Below are 24,204 nucleotides of genomic sequence, written 5' to 3'. Positions count from 1 at the left end.
TATTACATCAAAATTAAATCTGAACATAAGATTAGGCAAAAGATTTTACAGATTGATTTTAAGAAGTGTCTATAAACACAAAACGTCAAACCCTTCTGGTAATGCAGTATAATAAACACATAGAGCCCTTGTTAAAAAACCTCTGAAAACAATAAAAAAATTATTTTGTCTTAATTAAACAGAAGGGCATTTGGAATCAGTGCCTGGTAAAGTTATGGAGCTTATTCTGGGAGATATGTGAAAACACCTAAAAGACAATGCAGTCACTGCTCAGAGCCGGCATGGCTTCATGAGGGGAAAGTCCTGCTTATCCAACCCAATTTCCTTTTACGACAAGGCAACCCACCTAGTTGATGAAGGGATGAGCATTGTAATCTTTTTGGATTTCAGTAAAGTTTTTGGTATTGTCTCTCCTACAGGACAGATCTCTACAGGATCTCTACAGAGTCTGTCCTCAAGGATCCTTCTGGACAAAATGTCCAGCCCCCATCATGGGATGAGTGAGCAACTGGGTCATGGGTCAGGCACAAAGGATTTCAGTGTATGGGGTGACATCAGACTGGTGACCTGTCACTAGTGGGGTTCACCTTGGCCCTGTGCTCTTCAACATCTTCATAAATGACTTGGATGCAGGGCTGGAAGGGACACTGAGCAAGTTCACAGATGATACAAAACTGGGAGCTGTTGACTCGCTTGAAGGCAGAGACCTGGACAAATCACAGGGATGGGCAATCACCAACCATACGAAGTTCAACAAGGGAAACTGATGGGGATTCTGCACCCGAGATGAGGCAACCCTACATGCACAGACAGATTGGGCAATGAGAGGCTGGACAGCAGTGCCACAGAAAGGGACCTGGGGGTCCTGATCAAAGGAAAGTTTAATCTGAGTCAGCAGTGCCCTGGCAGCCAGGAGGGACATCCCTGTCCTGGGTGCATCAGGCACAGCATCGCCAGCCAGGCAAGGCAGGGGATTGTCCCGCTCTGCTCTGCACTGGGGCGGCCTCACCTCGAGTGCTGGGGGCAGTTTTGGGTGCCACAATGTAAGAAAGATATTAAGCTATTACAGAGTATCCAAAGGAGGGCCATAAGGATGGTGAAGGCCCCTGAAGGAAAGCCGTGTGAGGAGTGGTCACTTGGTCTGTTCAGCCTGAAGGGGACTGAGGGGAGGCCTCATTGCAGTTACAGCTTCCTTGTGAAGGGAAGAGGAGGGGGAGACATTGATCTCTTCTCTGTGGTGACCAGGGACAGGACCTAAGGGAATGGTCTAAAGTTGTGTCAGGGGAGGTTTAGGTTGGAGATCAGGAAAAGGTTTTTCACCCAGAGGGTGGTTGGGCACTGGAACAGCTCCCCTGGGAAGTGGTGACAGCACCAAGTGTGACAGAGCTCAAGAAGCATTTGAACAATGCTCTCAGGCACAGGGTGTGACTCCTGGCAATGGTCCTGTGCAGGGCCAGGAGTTGGCCTCAATGATCCTTGTGGGTCCCTTCCAACTCAGCATATTGTGTGATTTTGCAGATATACACATTTATCCAATTTTTCAGAACTTAGGGAAAATATAAGCAAATACTTTGAAAATACATTCACAAAAGGTACCAAAAATGTTCCGGATTTGAGATGGGGTTTCCCAAACAGAGGAGAAAAATATCTCTTAAACTTCAGCTTGTCCTCATGAATAAACATCACTAAGGAGAGACAGGAATTTCAGCAAAAGCGGCTGAAGAAAGAAAATATTTATCTAAAAGGCTGAAAGAAGAGACAGTACATTAAATGCAAAATATTTTATTTATTGCAAACAAAAGCTGTGATAACAACATTGCACAATACTGAATTTTAAGGTTTTGAAAGTCTCAAAAATCACTCTTGTGACTTTTTTTTGCTCCATATATATCTTTGTAATTATATTTTTACATTAGTTTTACATTATGACAAGAGTAAATTACTTACAGAAATTAAGACAAATTGTATATAACCTGCTGCCTTACTAATGTTTCATTTATATGTAACCGAGTGTAACCATTTAACGTTGATCTGAAAGGATGATCAGATTCAATGCTTTGCTAATTATACAACAGAATGATACAGTCTGCACCAATAGTTTTTTTTAAACAATTAGAAGCATAATGGGAAGTTACTGTGTGCTATGTGTTTTCTACAAAATGTAGGTAATAACTTACTTTGTTACTTCACTGGAACAACAATTTCTCCCTTTTGTGTAAGGTCTCCAGCAAAAAGGCAGACAGATGATAAACCCAACATGTTCAGATCCAATGCTGAACAGCCTGGAGGGCAGCAGTAAAAGTCCTGAGTGCAGGATGGGTCCCTCGATGAGCCATCAGGAGGGACCCAGCTTCTGCATTGAACCCTGCTTCTTTCAGCTGTTTTGCGATTTCCTCCACATCCCAGCCTCCCTGTCCCTGGTTAGCCAGGAGGTGGTCAATAAGGCGTGGGCAAAAGGCAGTGGACATGCACTTCACCACCAACTTAGCATTGAGGAGCAAGGAGAGTATTTCAGCATCACAAGTGGAATCATCAACCTACAAAGAAAGAGAAATTCAAAGTAATTAAAAATTAATTACCACATCCAGCCATCAGCCAGAACATGTTATGATGATGGTTCTGACTGTACAGTGTGACCTTCAAAGTTAGAGGAGTACTCCCCATGGATTAACTACAGGGATACACGCTTTGCATATGTCAGAATATGTAAAGGTATGTCTTTTAACAGTCTACCACATTAATATAAATATTTGACCTGCACAAAGTTAAGGAATAAGAATGCTTAACAGTTTGGGATTACACCACCAGCTTTATAGACTTCTCACAGGTTTTAAGTCCCAGTGCAGCACAGATCACACCATTTAGCTCCATATCAAGAATGACACTCTTAAGGAAGGTCAGAGCAGAGTATATTAAATTTTGGTCACTTTATATTAATATAGTACATTACATTTCACATGTTAATATAACAGGCAACATTCACAGACTCAATCAGCACTCACAGCAAGGATGAGATTTTTGAAAGAATATATAATATATTAAAAGATGTGAAGCACAGAGCTGCTACCTCTGAGAGACACCCTGGATGCCTGAAAAAATATGGTTACTTGATATATGAGAGCAGAATACTCTCTTGAGAATCTTGTCTGTAGCTTTACAAATAACACTATAGTATTTCAGTTAATTTTGATATGTCCTTCCTGGGTTCTTTGAAATACAGTGCGGTGTTAACTTATCACTTAAGCAAGCACAATTGAACAACTACATACAAACAAAAAAAGGAAGGGATCCCCCCCAGAGGGACATTGACAAGCTTGAGAGGTGGCCCTGTGCCATCTTCATGAAGCTCAACAAGTCCCAGTGCAAGGCCCTGCATCTGGGTTGGCACAAGTACAGGCTGAGCAGAGAATGGATTGAGTGCAGCCCTGAGGAGAAGGACTTGGGGATGGTGGTAGACAAGAAAGTCAGCATGACCTGTGCATGTGCCCTTGCAGCCCAGAAAGCCAATTGTATCTTGGGCTGTGTCCAAAGCAACGTGGGCAGCAGGGCAAAGGAGGGGATTCTGCCCCTCTGCTCCCTCAACCTGCAGTGCTGCATTCAGCTCTGGGACACCCAACATAAAGACATGGACCTGTTGAAGAGAGTTCAGAGGAGGCTGCCAGGATGATCAGAGGGCAGGAGCACCTCTCTTATGAAGACAGAGGGAGACAGTCTGGAGATGTTAAGGCCCCAGAGAGACCTTATAGCACCTTCCAGTACCTAAAACGGGCTACAAGAGAGATAGAGAGGGACTTTTTACAAGGGCATGGTGTGACAGGACAAGGGAAAAAAACGGAACTGTAACAGGGCAGGTTTAGATTAGGTATTAGCAATAATTTATTTACTGTAAGGGTAGCAAGGCACTGGCACAAATCATCCAGAAAAGTTGTAGGTACCCTATTCCTGGGAGTGTTTCTAGGTCAGGTTGGATGGGGCTTTGAGCAACCTGGTCTAGTGGAAGGTGTCCCTGTCCATGGCAGGGGGATTGGAACCCAAACCATTCTGTGATTCTATGGTAAAAAAGGACCAAAGGAGGGGTAGACAGTAATCAGTTTTCAATTACTGCACCATATCAAGTTACAAATAAACTAATAAAATTATGATACATTTAAAAAACAACCTCAACGTTTAAAAGCAAAAAAAAAATTGTCTGGTTACTCTCTGCTTCATTTTCCATAAAAATTATGTATTAGGTACCAGCAAGTAATAAACACCCCATGAGACAGTGATTTAGCACCCTTGAAGACCAATTCAACTGCTACACAGGACCACAAGATGTGACTACTGTATACAGGGTGATTTGGCAGTGACACTTTACAGTTGAAATTAAGCCATTTTTGATCTCATTAGCACAGCACAAGGTCCAGTTTACAAAACAGTTCTAAGAACTGTAGGGATTTCCAGCTTTTAGGCTATCCAACCTGAGTCTTTAATTATTTAATAACTGCCAAAAGTTAACTACAGAAATGTTTTCCTGATGAAGACAGGCTGATCATTAAATAAAATGGGTCAACAAGCAGCTGAACGTGAGCCAGAGTGTGCCCAGGTGGCCATGAAGGCCAGTGGCATCCTGGCTTTTATCAGAAATAGTGTGACCAGCAGGACCAGGGCAGTGATTGTCCCCCCTGTACTGGGCAGTGGTGAAGCTGCACCTCATATCCTGTATCCAGTTCTGGGCCCCGCACTTGCAAGAAAGACACTGAGGGGCTGGGGCATATCCAGAGAAGGGCAATGGAGCTGGTGAAGGGCCTAGAGAGTGAGCCATATGAGGAGCTGCTGAGGGATCTGGGGGTGATCATACTGGAGAAAAGGAGGCTCAGGGGAAACATTATCACTCTCTACAACTGCCTGAAAGGAGGTTACAACAAGATGGGAGTCAGCCTGTTCTCGTAATTAACACGTGACAGGACAGGAGGAAGCATCCTCAGGTTGTGCCAGAGGAGGTTTAGATACTAGGCAAAATTTCTTTATAGAAGCAGTTGTCAAGCATTGGAACAGGTTGCCCAGGGAAGTGGCTGAGACATGGTTTAGAGTGGACTTTGCAGTGCTGGGTAACAGCTGGACTCAGTGAGACTTCACAGGTATTTTCTAACCTAAACAATTCTGATTCCAAAATTTCTAGCGTTGGCATCTTGCAGCACACCACACAGCATACTAAGCCATTATCCAAACAGCTGCCATCTCTTCTGAAATGAGAGGCTGAAGGGATATTCTCTCCCACCTTGAAGCTCTGTGTTCTCTATTCTTAACCTGTATGTAGGATGGAACTTTACACAGGACTTCACTGTTTGACTTTATGAACATAAAATGCAAACAGTAATTACAGCAGTGAGATTGACAGCAGATGCAAGGTTTAATTTAAAATTTTTTAGGTTACTATTCAGTTAAGGAAAAGTGCTATAGATTAGTGTGATTTCCTATACCAAAAACCTACAACATGGAGAGAAACAAATCTGAAAGAAGACCTTTCCTAGCATAAACCATTAAGCATCTGAACTACGCTATGGGGATGAAGATGCCCATGCAACACACAAGCAGAGAAACTTGTCTGCACTCACAAAGAAATGATCAGTGTGGTTTCACACATTACAAAACAGCTCACAAAAAGGCTCTTGAGTTGTGCCCCATAGCTTATCCTTAGACCCAAATAGATTGGCAGATTTAAACTGATTAACATTTCCCATTTTCTGCCTTGCAAACTGTCTGAAGACCTGGTCAGGAAGAGGAAACCTTTGTAATTTAGTTGTCTCCAGGCAACTGGATGGAGACACATGATGGCAACTGGACCCTGTGAATGCATTTCATGCACTTAAGGCCACTGTCTGTTCCACCATCCTTTGGTCAGTCTAAGCAGAGTCTGGCAGGTGTGGGAAGAACACAAAGACACCAAGGTTTAATGAGAATTGCATTTAAAAACAGGCAGCAAGGAAAGTTCAATTGACTATTTATCAGTCTTACAACTCCAGATCATGTCAACTTTTTGGGTATGAACTGCACATGTAGACACATTTCTAGTCATTAGTTTAAATAAAAATAACAACCTACAGAGATTGTCAATGAATTGATACATGTTTACAAACCTTAATTAAGACACCTTACACTGTTCAGCTTATACTGAACAGCTCTGCTTAAATAGAACTGTAAGATTTTTTTTAATTAAATCAACATAAATGTAGCTTAAGACTACATTTATTTACAATTCATTTTAAATCAGAACAACAAGCATTAAAGTAAAAAAAAATACTAAAACAATATAAAAGGCAAACACACAAAGCATGTATTTTTTTAAAAATACACCATAGTCTAGTATGTTTTTTATGCAGGAAATTGCTCAGCAAAACGATGACTCTCCAATCTAAAAAAAGAGATGGCCTGGATGGCATAGGGCAGAAAGCAACATCACTAAAATTATGGAGGGATTAATTAAAAACATTACCTCATTAAGAAAAAAAAAAAAATGAAGCATCAAATTAATATAGTGGGATCAGATTACGAGAAAATAAAAAAAAAGGTTTTTTTCACTGTTGAATTCTCTGTCAAATTATACTGTAAGATGTAAAAGCTCATCCAAGTTTAAGGAGAAATTGCACAAAACCAAGAAAGAAAACCACTGGCAATTAATTAGCAGATATATACAGCTAAAAATAACCAAAAGTTTGGAAAGCAGTATTTCAAAGAAAGAGCCTGTGCATCTGCCCTATTTGTACTCCTCACTAGACTTGTAATTCTTCCATCTGTTCGAGCCAGGTTGCTGTTCCAGATGGAATTTTGATCGTCAAAATCTTACATTCAAAAAAATATTAATGGAAATCAACCTCCAGAGTTATTTTTGCTTGCCATACATACCAAATATTAGCCAACAGCAGATCCAGACTGCTAAACACACTACATTTTCATTTTCAAAATCACTCTTTTGAGTCTGTAAGACAGTAAAACCCAGCAAGTAAAAAACCAACCACCTTATTATCCCAGTTTTAAAAAGCTGTTTTTTTCTGGGCAGACAGCTCAGTCAGGATCTTACTAATGAATCACTTCTGATCTGCCTGCAGATGCAGAGCCCTTGCTATCCCAAGACCCTAAGTAGGCCATAAAACTAAGACTATTGCTAATCCCAGAATCACTGTTCCAGTGATAGGAATGCAACTGACTGCAGTCTAAGCAGGTCTCAGAGGTGCAGGTATCTTCTGCATAAATTAACACCCAGCCACTTTCCATACTGTGTGAATAAACTATGACCCACAATAATGACAAAATCAGAGTGTATATGTCAGAGAAAAATCATTATGCCTATCTAGAACTCCATGCTAAGGGTGCTAAATTTTTCATTAGAGTCAAATCTGGAGGGTTTAAATGGGAGCAGCTTTCACTTTTCATATCCAACTCTCCTTCAGCAGAACTTGACAGTGTAGATTTAGCATGATGCTCACACACAATGTCCATGACTGCAAGTAAAAGATCTAATGGGGATAATTTCATTAAGGGAGAACTGACTTTTCTCCCTTGGCTTTCCTATTTCAGTATTGGCTAATACCTACTTTCAAGCATTGAAGTGTAGGCATTCAAGTGGTACCTTTGCTGTCATAAGAGCACTTGGGAGTACTGCATCCAGGTGTGGGTCCTCCAGCACAAGAAAGCCATGGACTTGTTGGAATTGGTACAGAGAAGGTCATGAAGACAATCTTAGGAGGGCTGGAGCACACCTCCTATGAAGACAGGCTGACAGAATTGGGGTTTTCAGCCTGGAGAAGAAAAGGCTCTAGGGAGACCATATAACAGCCTTTCAGTACAAGAGAGCTGGACAGGGATGTTTTTACAAGAGCATGGAGTGATAGGACAAGAGGAAATATCCAATCTAAATCAACCAAACCAGCCAGTAAGAGGGTTGGTTTAGATTTAGTGTTAAGAAGAAATTCTTCACTGTGAGGGTGGAACAGGTTGCCCAGAAAAGTTGTAGACACCCCAGTCCTGGAAGTGTTCAAGGCCAGGTTGGGCTTCAAGCAGCCTGGTCTAGTGGAAGGTGTCCCTGCCCATGCAGGGTTTGGAACCAGATGATCCAATTCCCCATCAGCATTGTTTGTGCAGTTGTACAGAGGTTCTGATATTACCAAGAGGCAATATTTCACCTGTAACTTCTGCATTATAAAATCCACAAGTTACGAAAGGTAAGAGCTGCTGATGACTGAACAGCAGTAAAGAACTGAAACTGCTGTTTCATGGAGTAGTCCCTTCTCTAATACTACTGGAGATAAAAATGCTTTTCATTTTACTCCTTCCTGGAGTATATATCTATAGAAAAAATAAATAAGGGGAAAAGAAACCAGTGACATAAAAAATCCTGGAAAAAGAAACTAGAGAAAGCTATTTTATCATAATCACCATTAGCTTACACAAAATTTAACTATTTCTTTTAAAGATTAAGCCCCATTAAGTGAGTAGTCAGAAATGGCATACACTGGAGAACACTAGAAATTCCATTATTCCCCACAATATTTGTGATTTTTCATATTAAATTTTTCAGTAAAACATGTTACAAAGGTAGATTCAGTACTTCATCACCGAAATTATAACATGCAAATGGAACTAAGGTATTATTTCAGACTACAACATTTTTCTGGTGCCAGTTTCTATTAAAAGTATTGATTGAACAAGTATTTGCACTGCTTATATTAACCCCCACTTGTTAGCTGTTTTAACATGATAGGTACCAACAGGCAATAGAATATTTATTTGCTCTGTCAGATGGATAAAAATCAGTTTTCATCTCTGAAAGATAACCAAGTGCACAGACAACACTGAAACCCCTCTCAAAAACAATCTGACTTTTAAGGGCTTATTGGCAGTAATAAGGTTATTTAAGTAAACTGATTTTTTTAAATTACACACTATGCAACACAGAGGAAAAATAGTTATTTCTGTTACTCAGAAAAGGCAAGTAGCAATTCATTAAAAAATACACAATAAAAGAGGGGTCTGCAATTTCAAAAAAAGCTTACGCAAAAACTTGGTTGGTTTATTACAGGCAAAAGCTGTACAATTCCCAGTATCAGCACTTCAGCATCATCCTTAACTGTAAACATCCATAAAGCTGTCAGCAACATACAACAAATGGCTAACTAATACATCCTATCAGCAAGCAAGTGCTGTATTTTTCTCGCAGCCATGTTTGTGAGCTGTGTTAGCACTGGATCAGGGAATCAATAGCTGTGATTCCCCTCTGTCAGATGTTATTTGTCTGTTTCGTGTTTCATGTAAGCAGAAACAGCCTTCCTATAAAAAATTCATTAAGGATTTTACAAAAAGCATTAACAGTCAGAATACTGTTTTTTAAAAAGCAGGCATAGAAAATTATACTGAATAGACAACATTGCCATAGCTAAGTAATATATGCACTTTTAGTACAGCAGCAAATAATGTACTTGTAAGAGATGCATATAAAACAAGGAGGAAGAGGTACTTTTTATACAATATAAGAACAGCTTTTACAGTTAGCACAGCACTTTTCTGTACTTGCTGCTTTTCTAACACTGTCCCATTCAAAGTACTGGCTGAGCTCTATGCCTGATGTAATAAAGTCAATAGTTAAATCTTCATTGACTTAAAGTGAAACATTAGACCAAAGCTAACTGCTCTGAAAATTCTAGGTTATTCAGCACTCTTACAGAACTATGTGCTCAAATTAATACTGAATATAGAAGGAAGAATTAGAAATAGCTTATCAAGCTGCCTCCTGTATAAGAAAGCCAAAAAGAATATTATTTTGGGCATGCACAGGTGTACGAAGTGCTTTATACTAGCAAGAAGCTAATAAGGTTCCTGGCCCTAAAACTCCAATATAATGTAATCAGTGTAGGAAACTGAAAGCTGGAGCACACTAGAAAGAAATGGCCAGTTAAGAGAGCAGTACAATTAGTAACCATTCAGAAAATGCTACTGCACAGCATTATGCTTTTAAAATAGTTAAATAAAATGTATTCGGACAGTAATTCCTGCTGACAAGCTTCAGAATTAGTCACTTATACAGCAGCTTTCATCTGTTAACAAAAAAGTCAATTTTGAAAGCCTAACAAGAACATAGAGATGAGAAAGTGCACGCATGTATCAGATTTGTGCTTGCTTTTCAATGAAATAATCTTGCTTAAAAGTTACAAAAAAGCCTTGCTTTGTAGAAATAAAATCTAAAATTGCAGGTGGTAAAAGAAAACTATCAATGTACTATTGTTTTGGTGGTTAATATTTATGCAATTACTTTTTGTAAAAAAAAATCAGACAATTTGTGGTTTATTGGTGTAAAAGAAAGGGAATAGGAACACCTATGTGTTCTTAGCTTAGATACCAAACTCTATTAGCAAACACTCCAAATTCAAACTGGATGCTAACAATGCCATTAGAATTTTGCTAGAAGCAGATGTGTGTTACATGTAATATGTCCTGCTACCTTCCATTCTACTGTTTCAGATTTTCATAGAGAACATGTTAAAAAAGGTAGTGCTTCTTCCATTTTAGTAATAAAGCCCTTTCGAAGGAAAATTAGCAATATGTGAAATGGAGCCTTATGCTTCCAGATCCACTACTCCTCCGGCTAGTCTTCACCAGTCCTGGAAAGGAAATAGATCATTTCTTAAACTATCCAAAGGATGTAAAAAGAGAAAGCTTCTGAAATACAATATGCATAAAAAGGAAAGACATAGCACGTGAGTAGGAGTAAGTGATGAAGAGAGACTTAAGGGAGAATCCTGGGAAGAAGAGGATGGAGAGTATCTTTCCTGGTTAAAAGAGAATAGTGTGAAAGTAGGGGATATGATTTGCACAGTTTGTAACAACCAAGGAATCTGAAAACTTTGGGGCAATCAATATAACTAGAACAGAGGGTATCCCTAAAAGAAGTTATCATTTTAATCTGAATTCCTACAAATCACATTTTCAAAGCTTTTGTGTTTGGAGGATACTTGTTTTAGAAAGACATATGGTTTCATTTGTTTCTATGTGGGCAGTTTCATTGTGAAGTACCACATGGAAAATATAACATCAATTTTTATTTTGTATCGTAATACACAACCAAAAGCTCCCTAAGATAGGTGCACAATTCAGAAATATTAGAGATGAGGCTTTCCTACCTAAATATTGTAATTCTGGAAATTATCAGTGCAGTCAATTCAGTCAGAGGAGAAAGCCATTCTCTTTCATGAAAAGGTCAGAGACAATTGGTTCCTTCTTTTGTGCAGTGGAATGTTAGATCGCAGACCACAGCTAACATAAAGCCCAAGAAAGTTAGGCTGCACATGCAAAAGTTCAATTAAGAGCTTCAAAAAATTTTAAACCCAGCTTGGCTTTCAGAACAAAGATATAATGCTTTTGCCTAGAGACTTCCATCCTTCTAGGTGTTCCTTCTTACTTGCCGAAAAGCAAATACACAGGGAAAAGACAGTAATGTAATGTTATATAGCAATTGACAAATATACAGTAACATCTTTCGGTTCTTGTCCAAAGAAAAAGACAGCATTTAGGTTTTTTCTCCAGAAACTCTCTACAGTATGGAATCAAGTCTGTTTAGAATGGCATGAAAGTCCCCAAACATACCATCACAACAAAACCAGTGACACAACAGCTCTCCAAGTGTATACAGATGCCACAGTTGTCAGAAACAAGCTAAGTCATCTGACATACTGCTACCACTTAACCCCAAAGTGAGGGAATATGAACACAGAGGTAACAATCAATTTCATATAACTGAACAGTTTCTCTTCCACCACATTGACTTAAAAGAGCATACTAAGTAATTTAAAGGAAGTGCTATGAGGTTTAATCACCTCATGTATAAAAGCTCTTACCAGCCCTGTGCTACTGCTCACTGTGGACACAGTAGCTGTGGAAAACCGTAATAATGCTAAGTGTCTCAGTAGTCTCTGCTTCCTACATGAACATAAAAGAGCTAACTTATTACCTCAGCCTCTGAAAGGTGGTTCATTCAACTGTTCATACCTTAGCAACAGCTGTTATCTGCTCCAGTGCCACAGCATGAAGGTCTTGGTCTTTGCTTTCTACCAGCAGTTTCAGGGATGGCAGCAGGAGGGACTGGTTAAGCAGCAGCAAACATAATTCTTTTATACACTGAAATAAAAAGTAAACTCTCTCAGTGTGATCTCTAGAGATACTAACATCATCGTTCACAATAAAATTTATGACAATTTTATGTCAAATGCAAAATGGAAATCACACTTCCACAACAAATGAATTCCCTGTTGGAAACACCTCTTTGGAAACCTGAAAGAACAGATTTTTAAAAATGTGGAATACTGGTTAAAGTGCAGCATTTGTTAGATTAAGACAAGGCAGGTACTGAATCACCATTACAACCAGGAGTTTTACTGAAAAAAATAACAGAGCAATCACAGCTCTCTGGGACTGATATATTTGTGCTTACTGAAATACTGCAAAGCACAGGAAGAAACTTTTGACAGACACCTGTGACAATTCCATAACTCAATTATGCAATCAGAAAAGTAGAACAAAATAAAGAGGAAATAACAGTACATACCAGAGTTCAATAATGCTTCTGTTGCAAAAAGTTTCCAAATTTTATACAGTATTTTATAGACAATTAAAGCTTAGCAAATTAACTTTCTGTCATTCATCTAGTTTCCTGTATTTTATAATACAGCATAAATTTAGCATCACACAACTTCAAGACAAAACTGACCAGAAAATATCTTCTAAAATAAAAACAAAAAATCCCTCAACAAATCTACTGTGCACTTCCAAAACTTTACCCTGTCCCTTAATTAAACAACCAAACAACACGTCCTACATGTAATTTTTGAGTTGTTTTATTTTCCTCAATACTGCAGTGATTTGTTCATTTATACATCAAAAAGTATTTAAACAGACGAATTATATTATAAACCAAATTGCAACTTCCCTTTCCCTTTCTGTCATTTCTGAGAATTTAGGTTGCTTGTCCCAACCACTTCCCAATGAGGCCCATCAGAGATGTCCCGTTTTCCAAGGCCCTTTACACTAGGGACTCTGGATGTTGTATGGCAGTTACATTGAAAATGCTATCCATCTCTTAAGAGATGCTCTCTGTTTGACTCCCAACAATTTCAGAGCAATTGTCAAAGGAGTTCATCAACTAAATACTAAGCTGAGAGAATGCAAATCATGTATTTTTTATGTCTTTTGAAGTTTAATGATAACTGTAACAATTTAATGACCAAGATGATCCACACATTTAGTAGCACAGTTTCAGTAGCTGTGAGCCTAAAAGCCTAAAAATTATTTGAAGATGAGATGTTAAATATTCCAATTGCAATTTATTGCATAGACACCTGACTTTGCTTGGGACAGGGAGCTCTCTGGCTGTACTTGTTCAGTCTTTTCTCAGTTTACATCTTAAAGAAACACAGCCTAGAATAATATATTCCACCACACTAAGCTCTGAGTCACTATGGCAAGGCTTCTTCTCTTACTCAGACTTGTTCCTTTAAACTTGTATTCAGTACTGCTACTGATGGTCAATGCTTAGAATCAGAGATTATGCTGAGTTAGAAGGGACCCACAAGGATCATTGAGGCCAACTCCTGGCTCTGCACAGGACACCCCAAGAGTCACACCCTGTGCCTGAGAGCATTGTTCAAATGCTTCTTGAGCTCTGTCAGACTTGGTGCTGTCACCACTTCCCAGGGGAGCTGTTCCAGTGCCCAACCACCGTCTGGGTGAAAAACCTTTTCCTGATCTCCAACCTAAACCTCCCCTGACACAACTTCAGGCTATTCCCTTAGGTCCTGTCCCTGGTCACCACAGAGAAGAGATCAATGTCTGTCCTTTCTCTTCTCCTCACGAGGAAGTTGTAACTGCAATGAGGTCTCCCCTCAGTCTCCTCCAGGCTGAACAGATCCAGTACCCTCAGCCACTCCTCATATGGCTTCCCCTCAAGGCTCTGCACCATCCCCACAGCCCTCCTCTGGACTCTCTCTAATAGCTCAATGTCTTTCATGTATTCTGGCACCCAAAACTGCCCCCAGCACTCAAGGTGAGGCCGCCCCAGTGCAGAGCAGAGGGGAACAATCCCCTGCCTTGCCCGGCTGGCGATGCTGTGCCTGATGCACCCAGGACAGGGATGTCCCTCCTGGCTGCCAGGGCACTGCTGACTCAGATTAAACTTTCCTTTGATCAGGACCCCCAGGTCCCTTTCTGTGGCACTGCTGTCCAGCCTCTCATTGCCCAGTCTGTCTGTCCATCCAGAGTTGCCCCATCCCAGGTGCAGAATCCGGCACCTTCCCTTGTTAAACTCCACACGGTTGGTGATTGCCTATTCCTGTGATTTGTCCAGGTCTCTTCGCAGTCAACAGCTCCTCCCAATTTAGTGGCATGGGCATGCTTGTTGTGAATGATATGACATGGATCAAGGAATAAGAAGACTAAATAAATACATTAAGCTTTGTCTGATCGTTCATATGCTTATTAAACTTCTGTTAATCTCATATTCCACTGTGTTTCTTTTGAGCTGCATACCTTCCAGCAAACTTACTGAATGAAAAGTTATGGATTTGCTCTACACCTCTTCTTTTCTTGAAAATGTGTATTCACAGCAATAGATGCACCTTATATTCAGAAAAACGAATTCTGAGAGTCACAAAATACATAATCTGAGCAAAGCAGCAATTTTACCATGCTTGGTAACATTCTCCTCTCAAAACCAGCTCAACAAATTGAATAACTTTCTGCCTGATGGTAGCATGTCTAGCAGACATACTCAGTCTTAACTACCATGCCCAAGTACAAAAGAAGTCATAATCTCTTTTGAAGTAGAAATACACATTCCAACAATTGCATTTCTTTTTCCACAGGAAGGGACTTGACAGCTTGCCAGCCACTAAAGACTGTCCAAATAGTACAAGTATCAACTTGTATCACTGCCACTAATGATTGAAGGGCTGCTCTGGACAGGAATTGAAAACCCGAGCCCAAGAGGGAAGTCATCACCCACAGCACTTCTCAGAACAACGTAAGTGGGTTTCTATTCCACAGTGAGCACTTGAAAGCATTCAAGTGTCAGCTGCCTGCCATGAGAGGCTCTGCTTAGAAGGGGTTTGATGTTACCTGTGAGAGGGTCAACAGAAGGCCCAATTCAAAACCTGAACTACCAGGATTTAGTTTAAACTTTTGTAAGGTAACTTTTGTCTTCTATCTAGTTATCAATGGTTCACCATGACACCAGTGAGGCAAATAAGCCATATGTCATAGGAGTCTGTTTTGGGTCCAGTATTATTCAGTATTTTCATGAATGGCTTGAAGGGCTGGATAATGAATACAAACAGCATTACATCTAGAGAGGCTAAAAGCAGACTGAAAAGCAGCATTTAAATTCAACATTATCTGAAGATGATAAGCAGACACAACCATGCATGAACAAAATCACACAGTGTAAAATCATATATAAATCCCAGGAAAAACTAGCTACAAAAATTAGAAAAAAGGAGACCAACTGGCTGCTGTGTTATTCTGGGAGATAAGTATCTCATTGCCACTAGGACCGCAGGGTGATTACAGATAAGGGACTACATGCATTCTCCCATGTTAACTGACACATGACCCACAGGCTGATAGAACAACATGAGATATTCAGAGGAGTCACATTTTTACCATTACCAGGGGGAGAAGGATTTATCCCTTTCTAGAGAGATTAATCAGGCAGTGCAGATGTTGGGCAATCCAAACATGTGTCTTCCAGGCAAATAAAACAATGGTTTTTTCCACTAAAAGGAATGGAAATATCTATCCATTGAATAATGCAAATTAAAGCCCAAAACAAATAAACAAAGAACCCCCACAAAAAAAACCCCCCCAAAGCAAACACACACATAGATACAAAGATTAAAGCTATGTAATTATCCAAAAGACATTTAAAAAAAAAAGAACTTGGCTTAAAAAACTAGATAGACTAGTAGGATATGGAATGAAAAAAAGAGTGAAACCCTTCATGATTATATCCAAAGACGGTTTTTCTAACTTCTAGACCACATGACTTGAAGTTACATGTGTTTTCCATTACAGCCTTTGAACTTGGCAAGGTTGTAATGGGAGAGAACTTGAATGGCAAATGTTATTAATGATAATTAACTGGTTTCAGTTTTTAGAATTCCATCATTCCAGATTTGTCTTCTTAATCAGTGTATTTACTGAAATGTGAAATCATCTACACAGGTTAATCGTCAGTGATCAGATTTTCATCTTATTCAGCCACACGATTGCAAATCTGACATTTAAGCACTTAAGTACTGTAGCCATATATACAAATAAATTACTTACATTTGTAGATGCTATTCCCCTGTCTTCCCAAGTCGTGACTTACAGGAGTACAGCCTGTGTTTGTAGGTAACTGTACAGCTACACATTTTAGTGCAACTCTTTGTTACTGCACAGCGTTCTAGCCATAAAAAATGTATTTTACATCAGTAAGACTGTTTAAAGCTTGAAGATATCTGTACCTGTATATTCATACTTACATGGTGGGCTCTTCTGACATCCTGTACCATTAAAAAAATACCAGAGGAAGGCACCTCCAACCAAAGCTGTCTACCAATACCAAAACTGTGTGTGAAGAGTGACATGTCATGGAGATCAAGAAAAAGTTTACTCAACTAAGAGAAATGCAAACCACGACCCTTCTTGAGGAGAACCTGGTGAACTGAGTGCTGTATGACAGTGACACTCAGTGGGGTTTACCTCCCTGGATCACTGAGGTGAGGCAGAACATTCTACTGACAAAGTTCAGCTACTCCTATGCACATTAAGATTGTTAGTTTACAAGCTATAATGCATTATTTCAACACCTTATAAAGAAAAGCTACATATAATTATACCAGTCCCAGGGATACAGAGACCTGCCTTCCACTGAAGAGTTTTGGTGGGATGAATAAATTAATAAATGTACTTATCATTTCAGCTTACTGCCACCTTCTGGAATAGTGTTTTACATAGAGTTCTGAACTTGACTCAGATCAGTGTGTTGGACTAGAAAAAAAAAACCAACCCAACAAACAAAAGCCCACACACCCACCTGTCTGTATCTTAAACAGAATGTGTTGTTTTTATTCTGCTTCTCTTCCTAACATCAGCTGTTTTCTATAACAGACAGTGACTGTGTAAAGATAATTATAAGAGATTAATCAGCCTACTAAAAATATGCATGTCTACTCTGAAATTGTGTGAAGTTTATTAAGAACTTTTCCAGTCTGTCTTCATTAATATACAGTGTTTACATACAAAACACTTCAATAATTTTATACATAAAGAGGTACTTGTATTGAAGTAGGCATACATAGTTAGGGAAAACAAGTTAGAAAATCACAGTTACTACTTATTAATTACTTGTATATTACGGTTCTTTTCAATCACCATGTTTTTCAGGGATTCCTCACTAAATTTTTATGCATTTATTAGTAAGAGAATTACTGATAATTTAAGTAACAGTTTTTTCAACACTGACTTAAATGACAATAGATTATTAAAGCCTTTCTACAAATACATTAAAGAATAATATACTGGAATAGACCTATAAAGATCAGCTAATCCAACTCAAAGCAAGTCCAACAATATCAAACTGCCTGTGACATGATCCAGTCAAGTCCTAAATAACTCCAAAGACAGACTCTCCTTGTCTCTTCTAGGCATCCACCTGTTCTATTATTTCACTATTTTAAAGGTGAAAAATGTTTTCCTTGGGTGCAATAGGAGATTTTGATGGTGTAACATGTCTCTATTGCCTCTTGTGCTGTAACTGAGCATCTCTGAAAAGAGACTAATTCCTCCACTCCTCATTTGACTACTTGAAGATATGATCTCCCACAGTCACCTCTTCTCAAGACAGATTGAACTTAGTTCTCAGCCTCTCTGTTAGCTCTCCACTGGACTTGATCCAGTATGGCAACATCTTACTTGTAGCTGGGACCTTGAAACAGGACTCATAAACAGGATACCCAAAGTTAAAACTTACCTTGACAGGGAGCATGTGCTTTGTCTCATACAAAGAACGGCAGATTTTCAAAATCTCATTTCCTGTGTTCTCCTTTTCCTCAGGTGGGCACCTCTGCAGCATAACAGTCCCCAGTTTCACCCAGGGATTATCATCTGTGCACGATCTGCCCAGTAAAAAAAGAGATGTATATAGAATATAAATATACACACACCATTTTCTGTAGGCTGCTTCTCATGTGTGACTTAAAAGTACAACCTCATGAAAGAAAGATGAAAGTTTTGAGACAAGTTACTGTCCGTAATGCCATCACTCTTTCAATGCAACAAAGAAGTTTAAATTACTTGGAATTATGACATGCTTATTACAAACCCTGAGGAACTATATTTCAGATAAAGACTGATCAAACTGGAATAGCACAGGATCTTCTCCTGGCCTAACACCAGCTGATTTCCCAAGTAGAGTGGTATCGAGGGAGGGGTGACAGGAATCTAGCATTCCTAATTTTGTTTGCTTTGATCACATTCTAACAGCTTCTGTTTCTCAAGTATCTGTCTCTTGCTTCTGAGAAGAAAAAATATAGCCAGATTCACATTTTTATTTTCAGGTCCAATGAATACAAACAGAAATAAACTTTTCTCCATAGCCCATCCAAAAAGGGTAGGAAAGTGAAATTACATGCTAGTAGATATGGATACAGTTACATTTATTTTACATATTTAAAATGTTCTTTTAATTCCACACAGAACTTCACGCTATGTCACCAGTACAGAGTCAGACATAAACAGATGGCAGACAGTAGATCGAAGCACATTTCATCATGCAAGATGGCAAAGGCAGTGTTTACTGTGAAGTTTTGTTGCTGTAACATTTTTTCACCTATAGCCATTATTTGGTAGATCATGGAGATGTTTTGGATACTTTTTTCAGGAATAGGTATAATGGCTGGATATATAGGTATACAGGACTGGATGTACTGACAGAAATGGGTAGCAATCCACTTTTAACTGACAGCACAAAGTGCAACACCGGAACACATCTACACTGCCATTTTTCTAACATAAACTAAGTTGATGTATTTCAATTTCCACCTACAACAGGCTAAAATGATGAACAATCACAGCTTTTATCATGATTATATTAAGCCACAATAACATAAACTCTATGTTCATCTGTGCATAAACTTAAGAAGTCACAAAAGGCATTTTAAAAATTACCCCATCAATTACCCCATCAATCTCTCTGGTCAGTGATCAGCATCCCAAAGACATGGGAAACTTTCCACTTCCGCTTGAAAAAAAAACCAAAACAAAAAAACTAAACTCACAGCAAGACCAAAAGTGGCAGTTTGGTGTTACAATTTAGTGTGAATTCAGATACTTACTCAGTACATGTGACAAGAAGCAGTAAAGTGCTGTCAAAGTGCTGCTTTTCATAGTTATTATTTTGCAGCAGTTGTTAAAGCAGCGCATTAATATAATTGTAAATGGAGTCTGCTAAGAGAGTCTGTTGGATTGACATATACCAAGTGTCTGACAAACTTGGAGAGAACAACCACAAATATCTACTATTTCACACAGAAAAGCTCTCTCCTGCTCATCGTCCACTTTCAAAAGTACACACTGTAAACAAGTAAAAGCAGCTCCACACGCAGCTGTCATTACAGCCCAACATGAAAACCAGACAGAGAAGCTAGGAGTGGGCAACTTTGACTGCAAATTAAATAGAAGTCATTGTCTTTCTTCCTTCTGACAATTTAATTGAGCCTTTCCATCAGTCACAGTCACTGAGCACAGAGCTGTCATAAGTCTGGCTGGGAACAGGAGAGCTCCTCCTCTCAGCTCCTTTCAATGTGACACATCGAACCCCAAGATACCAGATTATTCAACAAACAGAACACGAGGCACTGAATCTGTGAATCCCCAGTAAGGGCAGGAGAAGAAAAAAAACCTGCAACTCCGTATTTGCCACTGGTTAAAGGGATAGCTCCTTCTATGTGATCCACTTCTTGCTTAGAGGCACAGACTCAAAATGAATTTCCGTTTCTATAGCTGCTGCCCTTGGAGTACATTAAAAAAATCTGTAAGAATTTCCCATTAGAAAAAGGAAACAAAAATCACACTACAAAACAAAAATAACCAGAAAGATGCAAGGCCATCAAGGCTTTCCATATGCAAATTTATTTAAGTATCAGATTATATTGTATACATATATAAAGCTTTTCTCATCAAAATTCTTTATAACTATTTCAAATATTCCTGTGAACTATTATCAACTACCTGCTATCTCTAATTAAAACCAAAATTAAGTTACCAAAATCTGACACCTACAGGCAGAATTCAGTCTTCTTCTCTCCTGAATTTTACTTCAGTTCAACTGTGGTTATAAAAAAAAAAATATTCTCATCATGAAAAAAGAATTTATTTCAAAACCACCTTAATTTTTTCCCCAAAGCCAAAAGAGGAAAATCTAGGATTAAGATTTAAAAAGTGAACTAAGGTACTGAGTCTCTAACACTGGGGTTATTTCAGTTTCAAAACACCTTATCAATATTTATAATAAATATAAAAAATGCCTTTTGAATGTAGGTAGCAAGTTCCAAAGGACTGCAGAGCTTCAGATACTGTCAATAATTTTTTTAAGAAACACCTTTATGAAATGTTTAAAATGACATCTGACTATGAGACACCTGGGTGGAAAAGCATGTATGCATAACAAAAGGGTATGAAAATAAAATTTTAAAAAGTGTACAGCTTTGAGTGCTGACTGAAACAACCAAGCTACCTCTCTGCTATCTCACAGTAAACACAGCATATTACAACATGAAGAGAATAACAGTTGTGATAATAACTATTATTGTAAGTGGAGTGTTTTAGAAAACAAGAACTCAAAAAAGCATTAAGAAGTATGGATTTACTAACATAGAGGTTACAAAAATTAAAAGCCTACCAAAAACCCCCTCTTCCTTCGTTCTTTTACTTCTCCTTCCTTTTAAGCCTTCATAGAATGTAAACTGTGTTTTCCAGCTTTATATTCAATTGTAAGTATTAGATATTTACTGCTTGATTGAAAACCTAAATTCTAAGTATTCACACGACTCAGACTTAAACGCCCCAGTTCCTGTAAGGATCATTACACTGGCTACAAACAATAAGCAATAATGACCTCTTCTGAAGGAGAGAAGGAAAAAAAGAGTAAACAAGTGTCCTGGGTTGCAGTATATTCTATTACCATCCTCATGAGCTGTTGAAACCAGGAGGGGCAGTGTTTCCTTGCCTCCTGCCCCCAGACTATCTTCTGTTAATGAGCCTAATCAACACCTGGCCTCATGACTCATTACCCCATTGTGAGATGCTCCACCCAGAGGGAGGAACCAAGCATTCCATCCTGGATATAATGGATTCCCAGAGGACAGGAGCTACATAGCCACTACTCCACCTTCTGAGGAAGAGCAGACCCTTCTACAGGATAAATGCTTCAACAGAACCACATCCATCACTTCAAAGGACTGCAGCCACCATTTTATTGGACTGCTATCACCAGCCTGACTAACAGGGTGTCAGGCTGTATCCTGGCTCTGTCAGTTTGAACCAGTCTTTTCTGCCTCTTTTTTTTTTAATTTCCCTATTAAATTGTTATTCTGACTTGGTGACTCCCACTGGTTTGTTTTCAAACTAGTACAACAAACATGTTAATACATAGAGTTTTGACTTCTTGATGTTTTCCTCTTTGCTCAAAAATTTGTTAATACAACTTGCTTTAAAACAAGATTTTTGAGAACACCACTAACAAAACAGTTCCTGTTCTTTACTTCCAATCATCCTAAAGACAGGCTTTTCAGGAACACATATACACACACATATATAAACCCCTAGGCTGCTAAAAAGAGTTGAATGCTGTTAACATGGAATTATGCAACAGGGGGAGAAGAGGGAAGAATTGTGACTATGTAACAGCCTAGGAGCCATAACTACTTTAGACTCTGAATGAGTTACGATACAGGTGATCTAAGTATTTGCAGATATTTTCACTTCCAAGATTGCTGAAGTCTAAGAGGTATCCCACCTCTGAAATTTGATCCAGAGTTAGTTGTGACTATACCTTTTTTCTTTTACTATCCTTCACTTTAGGAAGGCAGCCTGAAGGAACATAACACCAAGAGGGAGATGCAATTACGTAAGTTGTTGTGTCCTCTGTTACAGAGTAGTAGGTAAGAACTGCCTATATTCAAGAAGGGTTCTCCTTTCACAAACTCTAGTCTTTCTGTTGAACCCAAGGAAAAATGATTTTGCTAACTGCAGCAGTATTTCACTTGAACTTTTGTTCTGTAAATTTTGTTTTTTGTTAAAGGTAGTGTGTAGATTAAAAAAATTTGACAGTTCCCACACATTGTGAGGCATCAATTTTCAATTACAATCAAATCCAAAACTTCAAATGGAAGTTGAAACATGAATTTGTGACAAATCATGAAGCAGTCCTTGTAATTCTTAATGTATTGAAGACAATTTTTGGCTTGTAAACCTGTCACTAAAGAATTTAGATTAATGCTCATCCAGAAGTTCCAAACAAACTGTAGGCTTGAATGTGAAAAACCTTTACAGATTACCTTGTAGCCCACCAGTTCTCTACTCATGAACAAGTTACCTTTCAGAAAAAGATAAGCCTTAACTTTTTTTAAAAATCAATGCACGTAAACACTTTGGGGAATGTAGTCTCCAAGTTAAAACAGGTTGTAATCAATACTCCTAAGTAATCCAAAATAAACACCAGTTAATGACTCAGACATGGCTAGCCAAAAGTTTAGTAATACTACTGCTCTCTGAAAGATATGTGACCCTTGCCTCTTTATTTGAATCCTTATATCTTAGAAGTGATTAGCAGTTACAGAATACAACAGTTAAATTTTTTACTTTCAAATGTATTCAGAAAGTCACAGACAAAACCCAAAGAAATGATAAAATATAGTGTAGTCTGGATGTTCCAAATTACTTTTCCAGTTAATATCCATTTTGATGGGTGCAATTCTGAAGTCTTATAATTATTTTAGTCTTAAACTGTTTTGGATGCTTTATTCAGAAACAGAAATAATGGGTAGTGGATCTAGACAAGAGAAGTGCCATTGTGTGGTATTATTACCCTCCCAGACCTCTGGCAGACAGTCTGCCACATCCATTTGAACATCACTTTTCAAACGCCTTTCTGCAAAGTGTAACTTTGAATAAACAGAACAGTCAGAACTCTCCATTCTTTTTTAACGGATTTTGTTTATACTGTTAAAAGCAAGAGCAAAATATGTACCTTGAAATTTAAGTAGACAGAACCCTCTCCTGTGCAACAGTTCAGACAATAAAACATTTTTCTCCCTTCCTCCATGGCACAGACTACATATAATGTATATATAATTTTTACAAGACACTGATTGATTCAGTTCTGCTTTAAATAAAACATTTATTCCTCCCAGCATGACCCTTTCCAAAGGGCATACTCCTACCAGCCATGTTTGAATTATTTGACTGAAAACACCATGATATCAAGCAAGAAGACTCTGAACTCTTTTGTTACATGGTCGTTTGAAGAAATGCTCACCCATTGCTCCTGTCCATCGGTGGCCAAGCCTGAAGCAGTAAGACCAAGTGCTGAAACTCAGGCAGACTCTGACTGGACTCCAAAAGTCCCAGGAAGAGTTTGTACCTTTTGTCTTCATTTTCAATATCTGTTATCTCTACCTGAAGGAGACAAAAAACAAACTAACTAACTAACCCAATTTTTTTTTTTCCCCCTCAGAAATCAATGATACAAAAGCAATTGAAACTATCTGTGAAGAAAACCACTGTTCCAAAACAATGCAAGAAACACAGCGACCATAATTTTCCAGAAACCTGTTTTCTTACCTCTCATTTTCAACCACATGCAAATAAAATGGGAGAACACAAAGTGGAATGACTTAGGTGGACATTCCTAGAACAATGTAACCCCACACAAGTACATTCTTTGATTAGTTCAGAAGATCTTATCCCTGTCTTCTTCAAACAACCGAAAATTCCTTAAATTTCTTTTTTTCAACGTATAGACATACACACACACACACCTTTTCAAAGAATGACTATGTCCAGTGCTTTCCTAATATATATTACTCTCACTCACTGTAGTGGTTTGGTCCAAAATACTCATTACTGTTTATCTGCTGTGAG

At 38.7% G+C, this 24,204-nt stretch overlaps 1 protein-coding gene across 3 annotated transcripts in view; it reads right to left on the bottom strand.

The window, feature by feature from the left end:
* Window positions 1-1,766: 1,766 nt before the first annotated feature.
* Window positions 1,767-24,204, bottom strand: part of NBAS (NBAS subunit of NRZ tethering complex) — a 167,339-nt gene continuing 144,901 nt past the window's right edge. For all 3 annotated transcript variants that reach the window (XM_042032953.1, XM_042032954.1, XM_042032955.1), the window contains 4 exons: window positions 23,600-23,739; window positions 18,035-18,179; window positions 12,019-12,147; window positions 1,767-2,537 (listed from right to left, as the gene is read on the bottom strand). In XM_042032953.1, coding sequence (XP_041888887.1) covers window positions 2,262-2,537; window positions 12,019-12,147; window positions 18,035-18,179; window positions 23,600-23,739 — 690 coding nt within the window. In that variant the 3' untranslated portion in view covers window positions 1,767-2,261. The remainder of the gene's footprint in view (window positions 2,538-12,018; window positions 12,148-18,034; window positions 18,180-23,599; window positions 23,740-24,204) is intronic.

The sequence above is a fragment of the Corvus kubaryi genome, unplaced genomic scaffold (assembly GCF_017639235.1).
Source record: "Corvus kubaryi isolate FWS band 111438036 unplaced genomic scaffold, C.kubaryi_AGA036_p1.0 37354, whole genome shotgun sequence".
Classification (NCBI taxonomy): domain Eukaryota; kingdom Metazoa; phylum Chordata; class Aves; order Passeriformes; family Corvidae; genus Corvus; species Corvus kubaryi.
The sequence above is the reverse complement of the archived record's forward strand: the minus strand, read 5'-3'. Positions and strand labels throughout refer to the sequence as shown.